Source organism: Choloepus didactylus, chromosome X (assembly GCF_015220235.1).
Source record: "Choloepus didactylus isolate mChoDid1 chromosome X, mChoDid1.pri, whole genome shotgun sequence".
In the NCBI taxonomy this organism is placed as follows: domain Eukaryota; kingdom Metazoa; phylum Chordata; class Mammalia; order Pilosa; family Megalonychidae; genus Choloepus; species Choloepus didactylus.
This window is the reverse complement of record NC_051334.1, coordinates 127,057,737-127,079,724: the sequence shown is the minus strand read 5'-3', so window position 1 is coordinate 127,079,724 and position 21,988 is coordinate 127,057,737. Positions and strand designations below refer to the sequence as shown.

At 37.8% G+C, this 21,988-nt stretch overlaps 2 protein-coding genes across 7 annotated transcripts in view; both read right to left on the bottom strand.

Moving 5' to 3' along the window:
* COL4A5 (collagen type IV alpha 5 chain) overlaps window positions 1–21,988 on the bottom strand; it is a 414,777-nt gene that overhangs the window by 200,818 nt on the left and 191,971 nt on the right. For all 6 annotated transcript variants that reach the window (XM_037821236.1, XM_037821237.1, XM_037821239.1 and 3 more), the window contains exons 4-6: window positions 19,474–19,518; window positions 2,282–2,326; window positions 2,136–2,198 (exon numbers count right to left, since the gene is read on the bottom strand). In XM_037821236.1, coding sequence (XP_037677164.1) covers window positions 2,136–2,198; window positions 2,282–2,326; window positions 19,474–19,518 — 153 coding nt within the window. The remainder of the gene's footprint in view (window positions 1–2,135; window positions 2,199–2,281; window positions 2,327–19,473; window positions 19,519–21,988) is intronic.
* On the bottom strand, window positions 4,082–4,837 carry LOC119522691 (arginine-fifty homeobox-like). Its single transcript, XM_037821245.1, has one exon. It carries the CDS (start codon window positions 4,835–4,837, stop codon window positions 4,082–4,084), a length of 756 nt encoding a protein of 251 aa, XP_037677173.1.

Below are 21,988 nucleotides of genomic sequence, written 5' to 3'. Positions count from 1 at the left end.
ACTCAATACAGATATAGTTGACCTTCAAATTTAAAATACTGGCCTGTAGTTTGTTTATTGCTTAAAGCATGCCAGCAAAAGCCCAAACAAACAAATAACCAGAATCGACACAAGAATGTAGCCTACTTTAACATGAAATGTGCCACGTAAGCTATTTCCATATTGGTCCCATCATTATAAGGTTGATCAAACTGAGATGAAGAACACAAGTAAGCCTCAGAAATCAAATAATAATAATAACAAGAATAGTAATAAATGGCAAGAGTCAGACTGATCTGAAGAAATACTGGAAGTAAAAAGAATTATATTGCCTTCAAGTATATACCACAGTAATTATCACAAAATATGGCCTTTCTAATACAAAATAGTTTGTTCAAGTTATTTTAAATATATGTCCTAATATAAAGTCTGAGACATGTCATTGGTTAGAAATGTTTAGGATATTTCATGAATAGATTCACAGATAATACATGTAAAATGGAAAAATGCCAATATATGCCATTAATCTAAAGGCGGAAAAGGTAAGGGAATAAGAACAGAGGTTATAATATGTAAGCTTTCAAAAGAACAAATTTTCCTAATTTTTGCTATCATTTTATATTAAATTGAAAACAGTTGACTAAAGACAACAAAAGTAGGCCAGGCTCTCTCTCTAAGCCAACTCTGCAGGTAAACTCACTGCCCTCCCCTCTACGTGGGACATGACTCCCAGGGGTGTATATCTCCCTGGCAACGTGGGACATGACTCATGGGGATGAGCCTGGAGCCAGCATTGTGGGATTGAGAAAGCCTTCTTGACCAAAAGGGAGAAGAGAAATGAAACAAAATAAGGTTTCAGTGGCTGAGAGATTTCAAATTTGGAGTCAAGTGGCCATTCTGGAGGTAACTCTTATATGCTATATAGATATCCCTTTTTAGTTTTTAGTGTATTGGAATAGTTAGAAGGAAATACCTGAAACTGTTGAACTGCAATCCAGTATCCTTGATTCTTGAAGACAAGTCTGTAACTATATAGCTTACACTGTGTGACTATGTGATTGTGAAAATCTTGTGGCTCCCACTCCCTTTATCTAGTGTATGGACAGATGAGTACAAAAATAAGGACAAAAAGTAAATGAATAATAGGGAGGGATGGGGGGTATGAGATATTTGGGGTGTTCTTTTTTACTTTAATTTTTATTCTTATTCTTTTTTTTGCGGTAATGAAAACATTCGAAAACTGATTGTGGTGATGAATGCACAACTATATAATGGTACTGTGAACAACTGATTGTACACTGTGGATGATTGTATGGTTTGTGAATATACCTCAATAAAATTGAATTAAAAAAAGAACAGTAAAAAAAACATATCACTTTGATGTGTATTTTAATAAGATTGCAATGAAAAATAAAAGAGTCATGCTACCTCCTAAAAAAAAGTAATGCTTTAAGGCTTAGTTCTTGAAATATTACAATAAAATTTAATTGCGTTGAAGTGTAAAAAGAAAAAAAAAGTGGGCCAGGAAAAAAAAATTTGCCATACATAAAGTTCTGTTTTACTTTTTGAATTGTTAAATGCACTAATGTTTGCTGAAGGAAAAAAGTTTCAGATTTCATACTAACAGTTTATAGTAAAAAATGATGTGCCGTATTATAGACAAGGTTTTAGAATTTTTCTTAAGGAAGTCATCAATAAGGTGAAAAATAATTTTAAAGAACATTGAAATATTTGAAAACTTAGAATTGTACCCTAGTAGATAGATAGATAGATAGATAGATAGATAGATAGATAGATAGATAAATGGCAAAGCTAATAAATGACATTCACGAGTACTACTCTTAACAACTGATGCTATTTGGAAACATATATATCCAAATCTTTTTTAATTCCTATTCTACCATAAACTATAGCCAAAAAAGGATTTGATAAGTAATCACCACCCAACGCAATATTTCAGTTAATTATAAATGCTTAAAGTAATTACTGATGTTTCAATATTTTGAAAATGTTACTCAGAACAAGTTTTTGTATGCACTACACATGAAATTACTGTATCTCCTCTTCAACATCCTTCATATTGATTCCTTTAGATTTTTAAGTCTATTATTATCAAGTAAATTATCAAGCTTAAGATAAAGCTGAAGAAATCTCACCTTGGTTCCATTGCATCCAGGGATACCATGAGGTCCTGGGGCCCCATCATGGCCCGGCATTCCCTTTGAAAAGGGACATAATACATACATAATGTTTGAGATTGCTTTTTAAGGAATTTTAAAATAAAAATCCAAATACTACTTACAGGAAGACCTGGTGTCCCTGGAAACCCAGGAAGTCCAGGAGGACCCTATAAGAAGAAATAAATTCCCTGAACCAAGTAATCATTAACAATAAAATAACATCCCAAGAGTACTATGAAGGGTATATTTAGAACAGAAATTGACAAAATGTGTCTCACTGATTATTACCACTCATTGTAGTTCTTTTAAACACCATAAAAACCCTCCTGTAGTTTTAAAAATTTTCTTTCTATAGAAACACTATAAAAGAAATTCCTGTTTGAGGGAGTTTTATCCTCATCGCACTTAGTAGGAGCAGGCAAATTAGTGAATGAAATCTCTCTTCTTACAGATGAAGTGGTTCTCCCAAGTTTATTATGAATAATGAATTCAGCAGGGGTTGTGGAAGTAGCAAAATTATCTGCCCCTGACATCAATACAGTCACTCAGAAAATTATTCAATTAAATATTCTGGTCAGAATTGGCAAAAATAGAAGTTTGACAACATTCTCTGTGGGAGAGGCTATGGGAAAAAGGCACTGTCATACACTAATAACAGGGATTTAAACACCATGGAGAGAAATTTGGAAATATCCAGCAAAATTACACTGGGGATATGTACCCATTAACCTAGCAACTCACTTCTAAGAATCTATCTGAAAGATATACTGTGAGTTTATGAGATAAAATATGAAATTCAAGGTTATTGATTGCAGCATTATTATTTTTACCAAAAGATTAGAAATGACCCAAATGCCCACTAATAGGGACATGACTAAATATATTATGGTGAATCCACACAATGCAATACTATTCAGCTGTTAGAAAGAATGAAGAAGATCTTTATATATTGATATGGAATGATCTCCAGGACATAATGCTAAATAAAAGAAGCAAGGCACAAATAGTACATATAATATACATTTTTTTATTTATAACAGCTTATTTATAATTGTCAAAAATTGCAAGCAACCATGATGTCCTCAGTGAGTGAACAGATCAACCCACTGTGGTACATCCATATAATGGAACATCATTTAGCAATAAAAAGAAATGACCTATCAAGACATGAAAAAATATGGAGGAACCTTAGACAAATATTGCTATGTGAAAGAAGCCAGTCTGAAAAGACTACATGCTGTAAGACTCCAACTATACAACATTCTGGAAAAGACAAAACTATAGAAACAGTAGACATACCAGTGGTTGCCAGGGTTCCAAGTATGGGAGAAGGGACAAATAGGTGGAGCCCAGGTCATGTTTCGGACAATGAAACTATTCTGTATGAAACTGTAAGGGATATATGACATCATGCATTTGTCAAGACCAATAGAACTATACAACAAAATGAGTGAACCCTAATGTAAACTACGGGCTTTAGGTAATAAGATTCTAGCAATACAGGCTCATTAATTGTAACAATGTACCACACTGTGCAGGGGATGGGGGGAGAGAGGTTGTAAGGGGAACTCTGTTCTCTTTCTGCACAATTTTTATGTAAACCTAAAACTTCTCTAAAAAAATAATCTATTAAAAAAAGTGAATGACCCTTAAATGCCCCAGTCTTTATATCATTTTTTTTAAAAAGTACAAGATAGTTTTGTGAAGAGGCCATTTTGGAGTCTCCTTGGCCACTTGAGGAACCAGGAAGGCCTTTCCCCAGGGAGAGTTTTGGGGGCTGAGCTATACTTGGAAAATCTCTAGTTTTTACAAGATTTCTATGATATCTGAGTTAAAATGTAGACAAAGGAGTGGAGAGAGGCAAGTGCAAGGGGTGGGAAGACCCCACTTCTATAAGGCCTATACTATTTGCTATTACTCTGCTATAGAAATCCATAGTCCACCATACTGGAGGGGTTCTGGAATTCCAGGCTGTATCTTAGGTGGTAGACTTCAAAGCCTTGGCTCGTCCCACTGGACCAGGTTCGCTCTGGAGATAGACCTATAGCGGGACCAGCAAAGTTGCTGAGCGTATTACCCTGTCCTTCTGGCTGAGGTCTTGTGGGTGAGAGATACTGATATAGACAGATGAAGGAAGAGCTGATATCTTGAAAACTGTACAATTCCATGATTTGGGATATGTCATAAGCATTGGAGTACAAAACAGGAACTGAGGCCACAAGCATTTCCAACTGTGGATCCTGCATTTTGGTTTCATTTGTGGGATTCCCAGTGAAGTCAGAGTCCAGTGCCCAATTTGAAGGGCCTAATGGCTGAGGTGGAAGGAAGCTGTAGGAATGTGAAACCACAGGAAAAAAAGAATAAGGATTTTTGCTTGCTCTGGGTGAGATGGGCACATTCTCCTTGGCTGGAAGGATTTGGCTTGGTTTCTCTAGTGATCTCTGTTGTTGCTGCTGCTGCTTCCTCAATTTGAACTGCCAGTTCCTGAAACAAATCTTCATTCTTGACTCCTCTATGTTGAGTTTCAAAGCAAGTTCCTTCTGGATACTTTTATCTGGAAACACGGTTTGGCTGAAGGGAGATTCCAATTCTTCATGTTGCTTGTGGGAGAATGAGGTACGATCATGATGCTTCCTCCAAATTGAAGAACTGGCTTGATCCTGAGTTAACAAGTACATGCTTGAACCATGCATATTTATAAAATGGTCTGGCTAGGGAGTCTCAAGGGGCATTCGGTTCATCAGGGTATGGGATCAACTGGATTCTTGGTTTCAAGTTCATGCTAGAATCACCCATGTTGACAAAAGGGTCAGGCTGGGCATTCTCTGGGACCATTCTGTTCATCAGAGGTCCCAAAATCTGAGATGCAAAGCTGTGATCCACTTGTTCTTGTGGTATCATGTTCATCCTGGAATCACCCACGTGGATCAAAGAGTGGGGCTGGGGATTCCCAAGGGTTCTTCTGTCCATTTGGGCACCAGTGGGCTCCATTGGTAGGTCTGTCATGAATCCCTTCCAAGTGTCCATTTTCAATCCTGTTTGATGTGTCTCTTTCTGGAAATGCAATTTCTTCAGTGTGTCCTCATGGTCACATATAATATACTTTTTATAAGAAGAGTGGTGAGACTCAACAATGAAAGAATACACAAAAAATTAATAGAAATGATTCCCTCTAAGGAGAAGGAGGAGACAGTGAGGGGGGTGGCAAGGATGGAAGAGAAGCAGCTATGACTATACCTTGTCTTATGAAACTGTCAATATTTCACATGATTAAAAATCAAAATTAAAGAAAAGCAGAAATGTAATCACTAAAACCTGAAAAATATCTGAAACTGATGCACCTAACTGTACTGAAAAAAGAATTACTTCAAGTGCCCTTTAAGCATGGTATTTTGACTGTACTTCCTCAGTTTAATCAAACTATTCAAAGGACAACAAAGAACAGAAAAATTATTAATGACATTCAAGATTACTATTGTTGCTACTAAAACTGAAATTGTTATAGTGAAGCTATTATAAGTATATGGTAGAGTAAAGCAAATAAGTTATATTAATTAATGAATAAATATCTTCAACAAAAGATTAGATAGATTATTGCAAGATTATTGGATAGATAGATAGACACATACATGATAGAGAAATAGACAGAAGTATGCAATTTTAAAAGTTAGGAAATAACCTTGTTAAAAGACATTGAGGAGGCGGGGCAAGATGGCAGACTGGTGAGCTGTATGTTTTAGTTACTCCTCCAGGAAAGTAGGTAAAAAGCCAGGAACTGCGTGGACTGGACACCACAGAGCAATCTGTCTTTGGGCATACTTCATACAACACTCATGAAAACGTGGAACTGCTGAGATCAGCGAAATCTGTAAGTTTTTGCGGCCAGGGGACCCGCGCCCCTCCCTGCCAGGCTCAGTCCCGGGGGAGGAGGGGCTGTCAGCTCCAGGAAGGAGAAGGGAGAATTGCAGTGGCTGCTCTCATCGGAAACTCATTCTACTGATTCAAACTCCAACCATAGATAGACTGAGGCCAGACACCAGAGACTCTGAGAGCAGCCAGCCCAGCAGAGAGGAGACGGGCATAGAAGGAAAACAACACGAGAAGCTCCAAAGTAAAAGCAGAGGATTTTTGGAGTTCTGGTGAACACAGAAAGGGGAAGGGCGGAGATCAGGCCTTGAGGCGCATATGCAAATCCCGAAGCAAGGCTGATCTCTCTGCCCAGGGCACCTTTCCTTAATGGCCCTGGTTGCTTTGTCTATTAGCATTTCAATAACCCATTAGATCTCTGAGGAGGGCCGTTTTTTTTTTTTTTTTTTTTTTTTTTTTTAAATCCTTTTTGCTTTTTCTAAAACAATTACTCTAAGAAGCTCAATACAGAAAGCTTCAAAGAATTGAAATTTGGGCACGTCAAGTCAAGAGCAGAAATAAGAGAGCTCTGAGACAAAAGGCAATAATCCAGTGGCTGAGAAAATTCACTAAACAACACAACTTCCCAAGAAAAGGGGGGTGTCCGCTCACAGCCACCATCCTGGTGGACAGGAAACACTCCTGCCCATCGCCAGCCCCATAGCCCAGAGCTGCCCCAGACAACCCAGTGTGACGGAAGTGCTTCAAATAACAGGCACACACCACAAAACTGGGCGTGGACATTAGCCTTCCCTGCAACCTCAGCTGAATGTCCCAGAGCTGGGAAGGGGGAGCAGTGTGAATTAACAGAGCCCCATCCAGCCATCATTTGAGCAGACTGGGAGCCTCCCAACACAGCCCAGCAGCCCAGAACTGCCCTGGGGGGACGGCACTCACCTGTGACATAGCACAGTCATCCCTCAACAGAGGACCCGGGGTGCACAGCCTGGAAGAGGGGCCCACTCGCAAGTCTCAGGAGCCATACGCCAATACCAAAGACTTGTGGGTCAGTGGCAGAGACAAACTGTGGCAGGACTGAACTGAAGGATTAGACTATTGCAGTAGCTTTAAAACTCTAGGATCATCAGGGAGATTTGATTGTTAGGGCCACCCCCCCTCCCCGACTGCCCAGAAACACGCCCCACATACAGGGCAGGCAACACCAACTACACACGCAAGCTTGGTACACCAATTGGGCCCCACAAGACTCACTCCCCCACTCACCAAAAAGGCTAAGCAGGGGAGATCTGGCTTGTGGAGAACAGGTGGCTCGTGGACGCCACCTGCTGGTTAGTTAGAGAAAGTGTACTCCACGAAGCTGTAGATCTGAGAAATTAGAGATAAGGACTTCAACTGGTCTACAAACCCTAAAAGAACCCTATCAAGGACAGCAAATGCCACGAGGCCAAAAACAACAGAAAATTATAAAGCATATGAAAAAACCAGACGATATGGATAACCCAAGCCCAAGCACCCAAATCAAAAGACCAGAAGAGACACACCTAGAGCAGCTACTCAAAGAACTAAAGATGAACAATGAGACCCTAGTACGGGATATGAAGGAAATCAAGAAGACCCTAGAAGAGCATAAAGAAGACATTGCAAGACTAAATAAAAAAATGGATGATCTTATGGAAATTAAAGAAACTGTTGACCAAATTAAAAAGATTCTGGACACTCATAGTACAAGACTAGAGGAAGTTGAACAACGAATCAGTGACCTGGAAGATGACAGAATGGAAAATGAAAGCATAAAAGAAAGAATGGGGAAAAAAATTGAAAAACTCGAAATGGACCTCAGGGATATGATAGATAATATGAAGCGTCCGAATATAAGACTCATTGGTGTCCCAGAAGGGGAAGAAAAGGGTAAAGGTCTAGGAAGAGTATTCAAAGAAATTGTTGGGGAAAACTTCCCAAATCTTCTAAACAACATAAATACACAAATCATAAATGCTCAGCGAACTCCAAATAGAATAAATCCAAAAAAACCCACTCCGAGACATATACTGATCACACTGTCAAACATAGAAGAGAAGGAGCAAGTTCTGAAAGCAGCAAGAGAAAAGCAATTCACCACATACAAAGGAAACAGCATAAGACTAAGTAGTGACTACTCAGCAGCCACCATGGAGGCGAGAAGGCAGTGGCACGATATATTTAAAATTCTGAGAGAGAGGAATTTCCAGCCAAGAATACTTTATCCAGCAAAGCTCTCCTTCAAATTTGAGGGAGAGCTTAAATTTTTCACAGACAAAGAAATGCTGAGAGAATTTGCTAACAAGAGACCTGCCCTACTGGAGATACTAAAGGGAGCCCTACAGACAGAGAAACAAAGACAGGACAGAGAGACTTGGAGAAAGGTTCAGTACTAAAGAGATTCGGTATGGGTACAATAAAGGATATTAATAGAGAGAGGGAAAAATATGGCAAACATAATCCAAAGGATAAGATGGCCGATTCAAGAAATGCCTTCACGGTTTTAACGTTGAATGTAAATGGATTAAACTCCCCAATTAAAAGATATAGATTCGCAGAATGGATCAAAAAAAATGAACCATCAATATGTTGCATACAAGAGACTCATCTTAGACACAGGGACACAAAGAAATTGAAAGTGAAAGGATGGAAAAAAATATTTCATGCAAGCTACAGCCAAAAGAAAGCAGGTGTAGCAATATTAATCTCAGATAAAATAGACTTCAAATGCAGGGATGTTTTGAGAGACAAAGAAGGCCACTACATACTAATAAAAGGGGCAATTCAGCAAGAAGAAATAACAATCGTAAATGTCTATGCACCCAATCAAGGTGCCACAAAATACATGAGAGAAACATTGGCAAAACTAAAGGAAGCAATTGATGTTTCCACAATAATTGTGGGAGACTTCAACACATCACTCTCTCCTATAGATAGATCAACCAGACAGAAGACCAATAAGGAAATTGAAAACCTAAACAATATGATAAATGAATTAGATTTAACAGACATCTACAGGACATTACATCCCAAATCACCAGGATACACATACTTTTCTAGTGCTCACGGAACTTTCTCCAGAATAGATCATATGCTGGGACATAAAACAAGCCTCAATAAATTTAAAAAGATTGAAATTATTCAAAGCACATTCTCTGACCACAATGGAATACAATTAGAAGTCAATAACCATCAGAGACTTAGAAAATTCACAAATACCTGGAGGTTAAACAACACACTCCTAAACAATCAGTGGGTTAAAGAAGAAATAGCAAGAGAAATTGCTAAATATATAGAGACGAATGAAAATGAGAACACAACATACCAAAACCTATGGATGCAGCAAAAGCAGTGCTAAGGGGGAAATTTATAGCACTAAACGCATATATTAAAAAGGAAGAAAGAGCCAAAATCAAAGAACTAATGGATCAACTGAAGAAGCTAGAAAATGAACAGCAAACCAATCCTAAACCAAGTACAAGAAAAGAAATAACAAGGATTAAAGCAGAAATAAATGACATAGAGAACAAAAAAACAATAGAAAGGATAAATATCACCAAAAGTTGGTTCTTTGAGAAGATCAACAAGATTGACAAGCCCCTAGCTAGACTGACAAAATCAAAAAGAGAGAAGACCCATATAAACAAAATAATGAATGAAAAAGGTGACATAACTGCAGATCCTGAAGAAATTAAAAAAATTATAAGAGGATATTATGAACAACTGTATGGCAACAAACTGGATAATGTAGAAGAAATGGACAATTTCCTGGAAACATATGAACAACCTAGACTGACCAGAGAAGAAATAGAAGACCTCAACCAACCCATCACAAGCAAAGAGATCCAATCAGTCATCAAAAATCTTCCCACAAATAAATGCCCAGGGCCAGATGGCTTCACAGGGGAATTCTACCAAACTTTCCAGAAAGAACTGACACCAATCTTACTCAAACTCTTTCAAAACATTGAAAAAAATGGAACACTACCTAACTCATTTTATGAAGCTAACATCAATCTAATACCAAAACCAGGCAAAGATGCTACAAAAAAGGAAAACTACCGGCCAATCTCCCTAATGAATATAGATGCAAAAATCCTCAACAAAATACTTGCAAATCGAATCCAAAGACACATTAAAAAAATCATACACCATGACCAAGTGGGGTTCATTCCAGGCATGCAAGGATGGTTCAACATCAGAAAAACAATCAATGTATTACAACACATTAAAAACTCGAAAGGGAAAAATCAATTGATCATCTCAATAGATGCTGAAAAAGCATTTGACAAAATCCAACATCCGTTTTTGATAAAAACACTTCAAAAGGTAGGAATTGAAGGAAACTTCCTCAACATGATAAAGAGCATATATGAAAAACCCACAGCCAGCATAGTACTCAATGGTGAGAGACTGAAAGCCTTCCCTCTAAGATCAGGAACAAGACAAGGATGCCCGCTGTCACCACTGTTATTCAACATTGTGCTGGAAGTGCTAGCCAGGGCAATCCGGCAAGACAAAGAAATAAAAGGCATCCAAATTGGAAAAGAAGAAGTAAAACTGTCATTGTTTGCAGATGATATGATCTTATATCTAGAAAACCCTGAGAAATCAACGATACACCTACTAGAGCTAATAAACAAATTTAGCAAAGTAGCGGGATACAAGATTAATGCACATAAGTCAGTAATGTTTCTATATGCTAGAAATGAACAAACTGAAGAGACACTCAAGAAAAAGATACCATTTTCAATAGCAACTAAAAAAATCAAGTACCTAGGAATCAACTTAACCAAAGATGTAAAAGACCTATACAAAGAAAACTACATAACTCTACTAAAAGAAATAGAAGGGGACCTTAAAAGATGGAAAAATATTCCATGTTCATGGATAGGAAGGCTAAATGTCATTAAGATGTCAATTCTACCCAAACTCATCTACAGATTCAATGCAATCCCAATCAAAATTCCAACAACCTACTTTGCAGACTTGGAAAAGCTAGTTATCAAATTTATTTGGAAAGGGAAGATGCCTCGAATTGCTAAAGACACTCTAAAAAAGAAAAACGAAGTGGGAGGACTTACACTCCCTGACTTTGAAGCTTATTATAAAGCCACAGTTGCCAAGACAGCATGGTACTGGCACAAAGATAGACATATAGATCAATGGAATCGAATTGAGAATTCAGAGATAGACCCTCAGATCTATGGCCGACTGATCTTTGATAAGGCCCCCAAAGTCACCGAACTGAGCCATAATGGTCTTTTCAACAAATGGGGCTGGGAGAGTTGGATATCCATATCCAAAAGAATGAAAGAGGACCCCTACCTCACCCCCTACACAAAAATTAACTCAAAATGGACCAAAGATCTCAATATAAAAGAAAGTACCATAAAACTCCTAGAAGATAATGTAGGAAAACATCTTCAAGACCTTGTATTAGGAGGCCACTTCCTAGACTTTACACCCAAAGCACAAGCAACAAAAGAGAAAATAGATAAATGGGAACTCCTCAAGCTTAGAAGTTTCTGCACCTCAAAGGAATTTCTCAAAAAGGTAAAGAGGCAGCCAACTCAATGGGAAAAAATTTTTGGAAACCATGTATCTGACAAAAGACTGATATCTTGCATATACAAAGAAATCCTACAACTCAATGACAATAGTACAGACAGCCCAATTATAAAATGGGCAAAAGATATGAAAAGACAGTTCTCTGAAGAGGAAATACAAATGACCAAGAAACACATGAAAAAATGTTCAGCTTCACTAGCTATTAGAGAGATGCAAATTAAGACCACAATGAGATACCATCTAACACCGGTTAGAATGGCTGCCATTAAACAAACAGGAAACTACAAATGCTGGAGGGGATGTGGAGAAATTGGAACTCTTATTCATTGTTGGTGGGACTGTATAATGGTTCAGCCACTCTGGAAGTCAGTCTGGCAGTTCCTTAGAAAACTAGATATAGAGCTACCATTCGATCCAGCGATTGCACTCCTCGGTATATACCCGGAAGATCGGAAAGCAGTGACACGAACAGATATCTGCACGCCAATGTTCATAGCAGCATTATTCACAATTGCCAAGAGATGGAAACAACCCAAATGTCCTTCAACAGATGAGTGGATAAATAAAATGTGGTATATACACACGATGGAATACTACGCGGCAGTAAGAAGGAACGATCTGGTGAAACATATGACAACATGGATGAACCTTGAAGACATAATGCTGAGCGAAATAAGCCAGGCACAAAAAGAGAAATATTATATGCTACCACTAATGTGAACTTTGAAAAATGTAAAACAAATGGTTTATAATGTAGAATGTAGGGGAACTAGCAGTAGAGAGCAATTAAGGAAGGGGGAACAATAATCCAGGAAGAACAGATAAGCTATTTAACGTTCTGGGGATGCCCAGAAATGACTATGGTCTGTTAATTTCTGATGGTTGTAGTAGGAACAAGTTCACTGAAATGTTGCTATATTATGTAACTTTCTTGGGGTAAAGTAGGAACATGTTGGAAGTTAAGCAGTTATCTTAGGTTAGTTGTCTTTTTCTTACTCCCTTGCTATGGTCTCTTTGAAATGCTCTTTTATTGTATGTTTGTTTTCTTTTTAACTTTTTTTTTCATACAGGTGATTTGAAAAAAGAAGGGAAAGTTAAAAAAAAAAAAAAAAAAAAAAAAAAAGAAAAAATACAAACAAGGGGAAAAAAAAAAAAAAAAAAGATGTAGTGCCCCCTTGAGGAGCCTGTGGAGAATGCAGGGGTATTCGCCTACCCCACCTCCATGGTTGCTAACATGACCACAGACATAGGGGACTGGTGGTTTGATGGGTTGAGCCCTCTACCATAAGTTTTACCCTTGGGAAGACGGTTGCTGCAAAGGAGAGGCTAGGCCTCCCTGTATTTGTGCCTAAGAGTCTCCTCCTGAATGCCTCTTTGTTGCTCAGATGTGGCCCTCTCTCTCTGGCTAAGCCAACTTGAAAGGTGAAATCACTGCCCTCCCCCCTACGTGGGATCAGACACCCAGGGAAGTGAATCTCCCTGGCAACGTGGAATATGACTCCCAGGGAGGAATGTAGACCTGGCACCGTGGGACGGAGAACATCTTCTTGACCAAAAGGGGGATGTGAAAGGAAATGAAATAAGCTTCAGTGGCAGAGAGATTCCAAAAGGAGCCGAGAGGTCACTCTGGTGGGCACTCTTATGCACACTTTAGACAACCCTTTTTAGGTTCTAAAGAATTGGGGTAGCTGGTGGTGGATACCTGAAACTATCAAACTACAACCCAGAACCCATGAATCTCGAAGACAGTTGTATAAAAATGTAGCTTATGAGGGGTGACATTGGGATTGGGAAAGCCATAAGGACCAAACACCACTTTGTCTAGTTTATGGATGGATGTGTAGAAAAGTAGGGGAAGGAAACAAACAGACAAAGGTACCCAGTGTTCTTTTTTACTTCAATTGCTCTTTTCACTCTAATTATTATTCTTGTTATTTTTGTGTGTGTGCTAATGAAGGTGTCAGGGATTGATTTAGGTGATGAATGTACAACTATGTAATGGTACTGTAAACAATCGAAAGTACAATTTGTTTTGTATGACTGCGTGGTATGTGAATATATCTCAATAAAATGATGATTTAAAAAAAAAAAAAAAAAAAAAAAAAAAAAAAGACATTGAAACTATGACAAATCCAGTAACAATGAATACTACTAACATTCAGACAGTGGTATCTAAATAACATTTTTCACTAAAAAGAATCTGGAATCAGAGAAATGGCCAATTCCAGGTCTGGAGAGGAAATGTATAACATGAGCTTAAAAGGTCTTCTTGTGCCAGAAAGCAAGGAATTTATCAAAGATGAATGGGGTTTTGTCAAAAGGACTCAGGACAGGAGCCAACTTGAAGGGGCTCCCACAAGCCAAAGATGAGACAATTTGTGCATCAAAAAGAATTATGACCAAAACAAGAATAACAACAATTGACTGAAACACATAAATTACAAATGTTTATGATGATATAAATTTCAAAACACTTTCCCTGACCACCTCTAGAAGTTGCTGGTGCGGCAACTCATTACCCAATTAGAATTCCACCTGAAAATTAGAATTCCAATTAATAAATAAAGGATTGATTGAATTTTAAAATCACCATGGATTTTGCATGGATCTAGGCAATTAATCATCAATGGATGTTAAAATCATTATGTAAAAAGTTTATAGGGGCATTTTTAATGGAGGAATCAGGCTGATATCACCTGAAACCACTGATACAACTTAGCATCAACAAAGTGGAATAACCAGACATTTGTGCCTCATGATGTAATTCAATAGTAAGTGCACAGTACTATCCACGAAGTATTCTTTTTCTATTTTCCTTTTGTTTTCACTGAGATATAATTTACATATGGCAAAATTCAAAACTCTGTAAGTGTACAGCTCTTTCGATACCCCCAGGAAGTTCCCTAGTGCCTCTCTCCAGGCAACCTGCAATTTGCAGAAAATGTGAGGGGCAGTGGAATAATTTAAATGAAATTATGAGGAAGTAATCAGCCAAATGCATGATCTGGGTCACTTTACAATACAAATGACCCAATTTCTCCAATGGCATAATAAAAGAAGCTTAGGAAACATAGAAATCAAATGAAATATAGAGACCATGTTTGAATCTTGATTTTAACAAATGAATTGTAAAAAGACGTCTGTAAGACAACTGAGGAAATTTGAATATGAGCTGAGTTTTAAGGTGTATTTAAAAATTATTGCTAAATTTTTTGAGGTATGATAATGGTATAGTGTTTATGTGGTTATCAGTAAGAGAGGCAAACTGAAGTATTTCCAGGTAGAATCACATAATGGGTGGGATTTATTTTTAAATATTTGAAAAAATAAGTGATGGAGTATACATGAAACAAGACTGTCAAAATGTTGATATATTTTGAAGCTGGGTGATAGGTACATGGGGGTTCATTGTACTATTTTTTTTATTATTATTTTGAAATAAATTCAAAGTTATAGGAACAGTTGCAAAAACCAATACTAACCCCATACACAGAATTCCATCATACCCTGACCACCTTCCCCCGATAGCTCAATCCACCAACTTCAACATGCTGTCACATCGCTATTTCTTTCCCTCCCTCCCTCCCTATCTATCATCCATCATCTATTGCTCTGTCTTCTGAACATATGAGAGCTAGCTGCACACATCCTTGAACATACACTATAATTCACGTATACACTTCCCATGAACAAGAACATTCTTTTATGCAATCCCATTAAGCGCAGCTAAGAAGTACAAGAGATTCAACAATGATACAAAGCTTACATTCTATACTTCCTTTTCCTTATGTCTCAACTGTGTCCCTTTGAGCCTCCTGTCCTCCATCCTCCAATCCCATCCAAGTTCATCCTTGGCATTCAATTGTCATCTATTTAGACTGTCTTTTTTTTTTTTTTCAGTTGTGGAAACATATATACAGCCTAAATCTTCCCATTCCAACCCCTCCCTAGCCTTCCATTAGTGGGATTAATCACATTTAGAATGTTGTAATGCTCTTTGCCACCATCCATTACTAGAAATTTCCCTTCACCTCAAACAGCAACCCTACACTCATTTCTTAACTCCCCATTGCCCCTTCCCCCATTTCTCTTAACCCATACTCTACTTTTCATCTCTATGGTTATATTCTCTGATAATTTCTTTGTGTTTACTGTGGGGCTTAAAATTAACCTCTTAAAACCATAACAATCTTGTTTTTCTTTGATACCACCTACACTTCAATAGGACACATAAACTATGTTCCTATACTCCTCCATTCCCCCACCTTTATATAGTTGTCTAAAATTACATATTTTACATTGAGTTCAAAACCGCTGATTTGTCCTTAGAGTTTGTGTATTTTATATCATGTAGGAAGTAAATAGTGGAGTTACAGTTCAAAATTATTGACTTCTATTTGTATTCCATTGTGTTTAGAGAATGTGCTTTGAGTATATTCAATTTTTTTTTTTAATTTCTTGAGGCTTGTTTTATGTCCCAGCTTATGGCCCCTTCTGGAGAAAGATCCGTGATCACCAGAGAAAAATGAGTATCCTGGTGATTTGGGATGTAAGGTACTATACATGTCTGTTAAAATTCTCTATATCTCTTTCTCCTTTCTTTGTTTCTCTGTCAGTAGGGCTCCCTTTAGTATCTGAAGTAGGGCAGGTCTTTTATTGGCAAAGTCTCTCAGCATTTGTTTGTCTGTGAAAAATTTAAGCTCTTCCTCAAATTTGAAGGAGAGTTTTGCTGGATAAAGTATTCTTGATTGGAAATTTTTCTCTCTCAGAATTTTAAATATGTCATGCCACTGCCTTCTCGCCTCCATGATGGCCACTGAGTAGTCACTACTTAGTCTTATGTTGTTTCCTTTGTATGTGGTGAATTGCTTTTCTCTTGCTGCTTTCAGAACTTGCTCCTTCTCTTCAGTATTTCACAGTCTGATCAGAATATGTCTCAGAGTGGGTTTATTTGGATTTATTCTATTTGGAGTTTGCTGGGCATTTATGCTTTGTGTATTTATATTGTGTAGAAGGTTTGGGAAGTTTTCCCCAACAATTTCTTTGAATACTCTTTCTAGACCTTTACCCTTCTCTTCCCCTTCTGGGACACCAATGAGTCTTAAGTTTGGACGTTTTATTTTATCTATCGTTTCCCTGAGATCCATTTCGATTTTTTTGATTTTTTTCTCCATTCTTTCTTTTGTTCTTTCATTTTCTGTTCTGTGGACTTCTAGGAAATTGAGACGTTGTTCAGCTTCCTCTAGTCTTGTATTGTGACTATCCAGAGTCTTTTTAATTTGGCCAACAGTTTCTTTTATTTCCATAAGATCTTCTATTTTTTTTATTTACTCTTGCAATGTCTTCTTTATGCTCTTCTAGGGTCTTCTTTATGTCGCTTATATCCTGGGCCATGGTCTTCTTGATGTCCTTTAAATCCTTTGCCATGCTTTCATTCCTCGATTGTAGTTCTTTGATTAATTTTTCCAGGTACTCTGTCTCTTCAGATATCTTGATTTGTGTGTTTGGAGTTGGATTCTCCATATTGTCTGGTTTTATCGTATGCATTAAGATTTTCTGTTGTTTTTGGCCTCTTGGCATTTGTAAAAAAAAATACCAATCTAATTTTTCAGAAACACAGTTTGGTGGCGTACACTTTCTCTAACTAACCAGCAGATGGCGTCTGTGAATCATCTATACCCCTCACGTCAGTTCTCCACCTTGTCCCCGCAGTGTGTGGGGAAATGATTCTTGTGGGGTTCAGTTGGAGAACTCAGTTTCGGTGTGTTGCTGGAGCCGTCCGCCCTGAATGTGGGGCGTGTGTACGGATGGCCAGGGAGGAAGGACAGTTTTAATATTCAAATCCCCCATGTTCCCAGAGATTCAAGGCCGCCGCAAGAGTCTAATCCTTCATTTCATTTCAACCCCAGACCCTCTCTCTCACTGTCCCACAAACCACCGGACTTGGCGTAGTGTCCCTGGGTTCTCCGAGCGGGTCCCCCCTCCCAACCGCGATCCTCCAGGGCCTCTGCCGAGAGAATGCCGTGCTATGTCACCAGTGTGCGCCGTCCCTCAAGGGAAGCCCCGAGCCACCGGGCCGTGCCGGGGCGCTTTCAGCATGATGCAAAGACGGCCGAACGTGATGTTTCAACCCCCCCTCCTCGCACAGTTCCTCCTTCCCAGCTCCGGGACAACTGGTGGGGCTCTGGGCTGTGGACATGGCCCCGGGCAGGAGTTTATCCAGCCCTCTGGGGAGCCAGCTGCTAGCCGCGGGGTTTCTTTCTGGTTCTGGCTCTCCCCTCCGTTTCCCTGGCCCCGAGGGTATCTGCAGCGGGTTATCTTCCAGGCCAGACACAGAGAGGCTGGCCCAGCCCCCTCTTGCTGTGTTTAACTGTGTGGTTCCCACTATCGCAACTGCAGCTGCTCCTGGGTTTTTCCCTTTTTTTTTTTTTTTTAAAGAGCCCGTCGGTCTCCAAACACCAAACCCTGGCTTCCCCAGACCACCGCGCAGCTGCGGGTCTTCCAGCCAGCTTACTCACTCATTTCAGAAAGCAGACTCCCGGTTTCACCAAGTATACGGCCCCTGTGGAACTAGGAGACCTCATCCAGCTGGCGCATCGCTGTAACCGGTATTCTGGGTCACTTTCTGGTTTTTATCTAGTGTTTTTTACGGAGGTGTTTTTACGCCCTGTCTCACCTAGCCGCCATCTTAGTTTCTCCTGTACTATTCTTTGTACACCTGTGTATGCTTGGAAATTTGCATGGTAATAAGTTTTTAAAAATCTGTATGTGAAGAGTTGTCTGTGAGCTGAGACCTGAGGCCCCAGGAACTATCAGGCCACTAGTGCTAAGCACTTCCAAAGTTATAGTAGTGGGACATGGACTAGCCAGGCATTGACAGAAGGAACAATTCTTTTTCAGTCTCAACAATGCTTAGGATGCAGTTAATGGTAGCTATAGCTATTATTTGTACTTCTACTAAATTTCTGAAGAACGAAAAATCACAATACTTGATTATCTTTTTCACACACATAAACATGCTATGCCACCACCCATGTATTTTATATCCAAATCAAGGGACCTTTTCAACATATGAAGACAGAATTTCATATCTGAAAGGACCATGACTATCGTGCTGTTTAACAATCTAATTTAACAAACAAAGAAACTAAGGTTCAAGGAAGTTAAGTATGATTTTCCAACTGCCAGTACTGTTTTAAACTACAGTTACCTTTCAATTCTAAAACACATTGTATGTATACCTAGAAGTTTTTCAGAAAAAAATACATTAAATGTGCACTTCAATTTTGAGACATATTCCAGAACATTAAAATTTGAAAAATCAATCATCTTAGAATTGAGGAAATATGGTCTTCCAAAAGTGATAATTCTTTAACATAGCAGTTTAAACTAGTGTGTTTGAACCTTATTCTCTTCAAGATACACAAAGAAAATGATAATATCTGTACATGGTATACTGGGGGCATGTATACTCAGCCTGAGTTGGGCAGCCCTCTAAACCCCAGAGGGCTGAGATGATCATACTAGTTGGGAAGTTCTGGTTTAAATCAATTGCATTTTATACATTTTTAATAAATTGACAAGAGGTTAGAATTTAGCACTTTCATATTTCTTAACTGTAAGATACTTTATAAAACTCTTATATTATGCAAAAAACACCTGGATTTAAAAAGATAACTATCAAAATACTGAAGAAAGGTTAATCACAGACATATACCAACTCAAGTTAAACTTTTTAAGACTGTAATTTTCTTCTTTTATTTCAATATGGGACTCTTCCCATTGTCTCATAACCATTCATTTACTTTTTATTTGCTTCGAATAACAAAGTATTTTACATGCAGCAAATATCACTTACTCTGGTTCCTTTTGGTCCTGGTGGCCCTGGAATTCCATCATCACCCTGAAAAATACAACATATTTTGTTCCTTTTCCTTCAAAAAGAGCCCTCAAACAATTGATTTTCAATTATAAAATAAGAGAGTAAAATTTTGTGTATCTTTGTGAACTTTGATAAGATAGTTATTTATTCCAAGGAAGAAGCATTTATTATTGAGGCTGAAAGCACTAAGGAAAAATATATGAAAAACATATAAGAAAGGCCTTTGTTTACTGAGAGGGAAACTGCCAACATGTAAAAAAAAACTTTATAACTGTAGTTAATTACGAATCAGGCATGAAAAAAAGATGAAATTGTGGTACAGATATTCCCCAAATCATTTATGCATGAACCAAATAAGAGCTGAAAATCTAGACAGTTTGCATATTATGTCAATTTGTTTGCTAGCTGCTAATAGATAGCATCATGTCTTACCCCAAATATGTGCTATTTTTAAATTTTCTGTTTTAAACCTTTGCTTTCTTTAAAAGGTACTTCCTACTGGCAGAGCTTAACAAGGAACAAAAAAAAGCAACATAAACTTTCCTGTCTATTTTCCACTGAAGACTCCTGCAAAAGAGGCTGCAAACTGTGAATCTATTTACCTATATCTAGTCACAATTTAGTCTTGCCTGACAATGATTTTTTTTACAAAAAAACTATTTTCTTTAAAAAATTAATAAAGAAAACCAATTCTTCTCCAAGTTACAAGAATTTCAGTGGAACAGTTAGTAGACCACTGCCTGGAACTTGGACACCTTTTTATTAGACTGAGACACCTTGCTCTACACAGTTTTCAAACTAATCAACTCACAACCCTAAAGATTCCACCAGAGATGCCTACCACAACCTTCCTTCAATCAGTGCAGTTATGTTTTTATCTGTTTTACGTCAGGCTTCCACGGCAAGTTTCATTTGGAGAAAGGCTTAACCTATGTTTTAGTTTACTATGCTGCTGTAACAAATTGCCACAAATTTAATGGCTGAAAACAATACAAATTTATAATTTTACAGTTCTGGAGGTCAGAAATTTGACACAAGTATCACTAGGCAAAAATCAAAGTGTGGGCAAGGTTGCAATCCTTTCTAGAGGTTCTAGGAGAGAATCCATTTTCTTTCTTTTTCCAGCTTTTAGAGGCCACCAACATTTCTTGGAGCATGCCCTTCTATCTTCAAAACCAACAATGGATGAATGAATCTTTCTCACATCACATAACATCACACTGACACTAACTCTTCTTCCCCCCTCTTCAAACATTTAAAGGATCCTCGGGATTACAATAAATAATCCAGGATAATCTTGCTCTTTTAAGGTCAGCTAATTAGCAACCTTAATTCCATCAGCAACCTTAATGTGACTTTGCCATGTTACCTAACATAATCACAGGTTCTGGGGATTAGGGCATGGACAATTATGGAGGGTCCATTATTCTGTGAACATGCCCTTTTTTTCTTAAAACAAAACTTTCTAAATACTTCCAAACACACAGGTCAGTTAAAAAAAATAATACAAATTCAAAACAGAGAACTCAAACATATCCCTATTACACCTGATATCCAGATCTACAAATTTTAACATTGAACTTCATTTGCTGCATCATTCTATCAATTTTTGATCTATATATCTGTATATCTCTGTATCAACCCAAGTTCTAAACATTTGAGTGTAGGTTGTATACATCATGTTCCTCGAACACAATAATTCCATGTACATTTCCCATGATAAATGATATTCACTTATGTAACCAAGTTAAATTCACTTATGTAAATACAGTTAACAAGTTCAAGAAAGTTTACACTCTATATTTCAGTTTTTTCATATGTCCAAAGAATATCCTTCTTTATTAGAGAAGTTGTGAATTTCCAAAAAATCATGCATAAATACAGCCTTGCCATATACCACCCAATTACTGACATTTGACATGAGTGTGGTACATTTCTTAAAATTCATGAAAGAAAATTTTTATAATTGTAATATTAACTATATTACAATAGTGTTCACTGTTTTCTATAGTCCCATGTTTTCTTAAAATTTTTATTCTAGTAACATACATACAACCTAAAATGTCTCCTTTTAACAAAATTCACAATTATAATTCAGAGCTTTTAATTACATTCACAATGTTATGCTACCATCACCACCATCAGTTATTAAAACCTTACAATCAACCCTAATAGAAATGCTGTATAATTTAAGCATTAACTTCCCATTCCCTACACCCAACCTGGCCCTTGGTAGCCAATATTCTAGATTTTGACTCTACTAGTTTGCTTCTCTAATTAGTGAGATCTTAAAATATTTAATCTTTTGTATTTGGCTTATTTCAGTTAACATGATGTCTTCAAGGTTGATCAAAGTTGTTGCATGTATAAAAACTTCATTCTTTTTCAGAGATTAATAATATTCCATTGCATGTATATGCCACATTTTATTTATCCGTTCATAGCTTGATGGACACTTAGTAGCTTCCACCTTTGGCAACTGTGAATAATG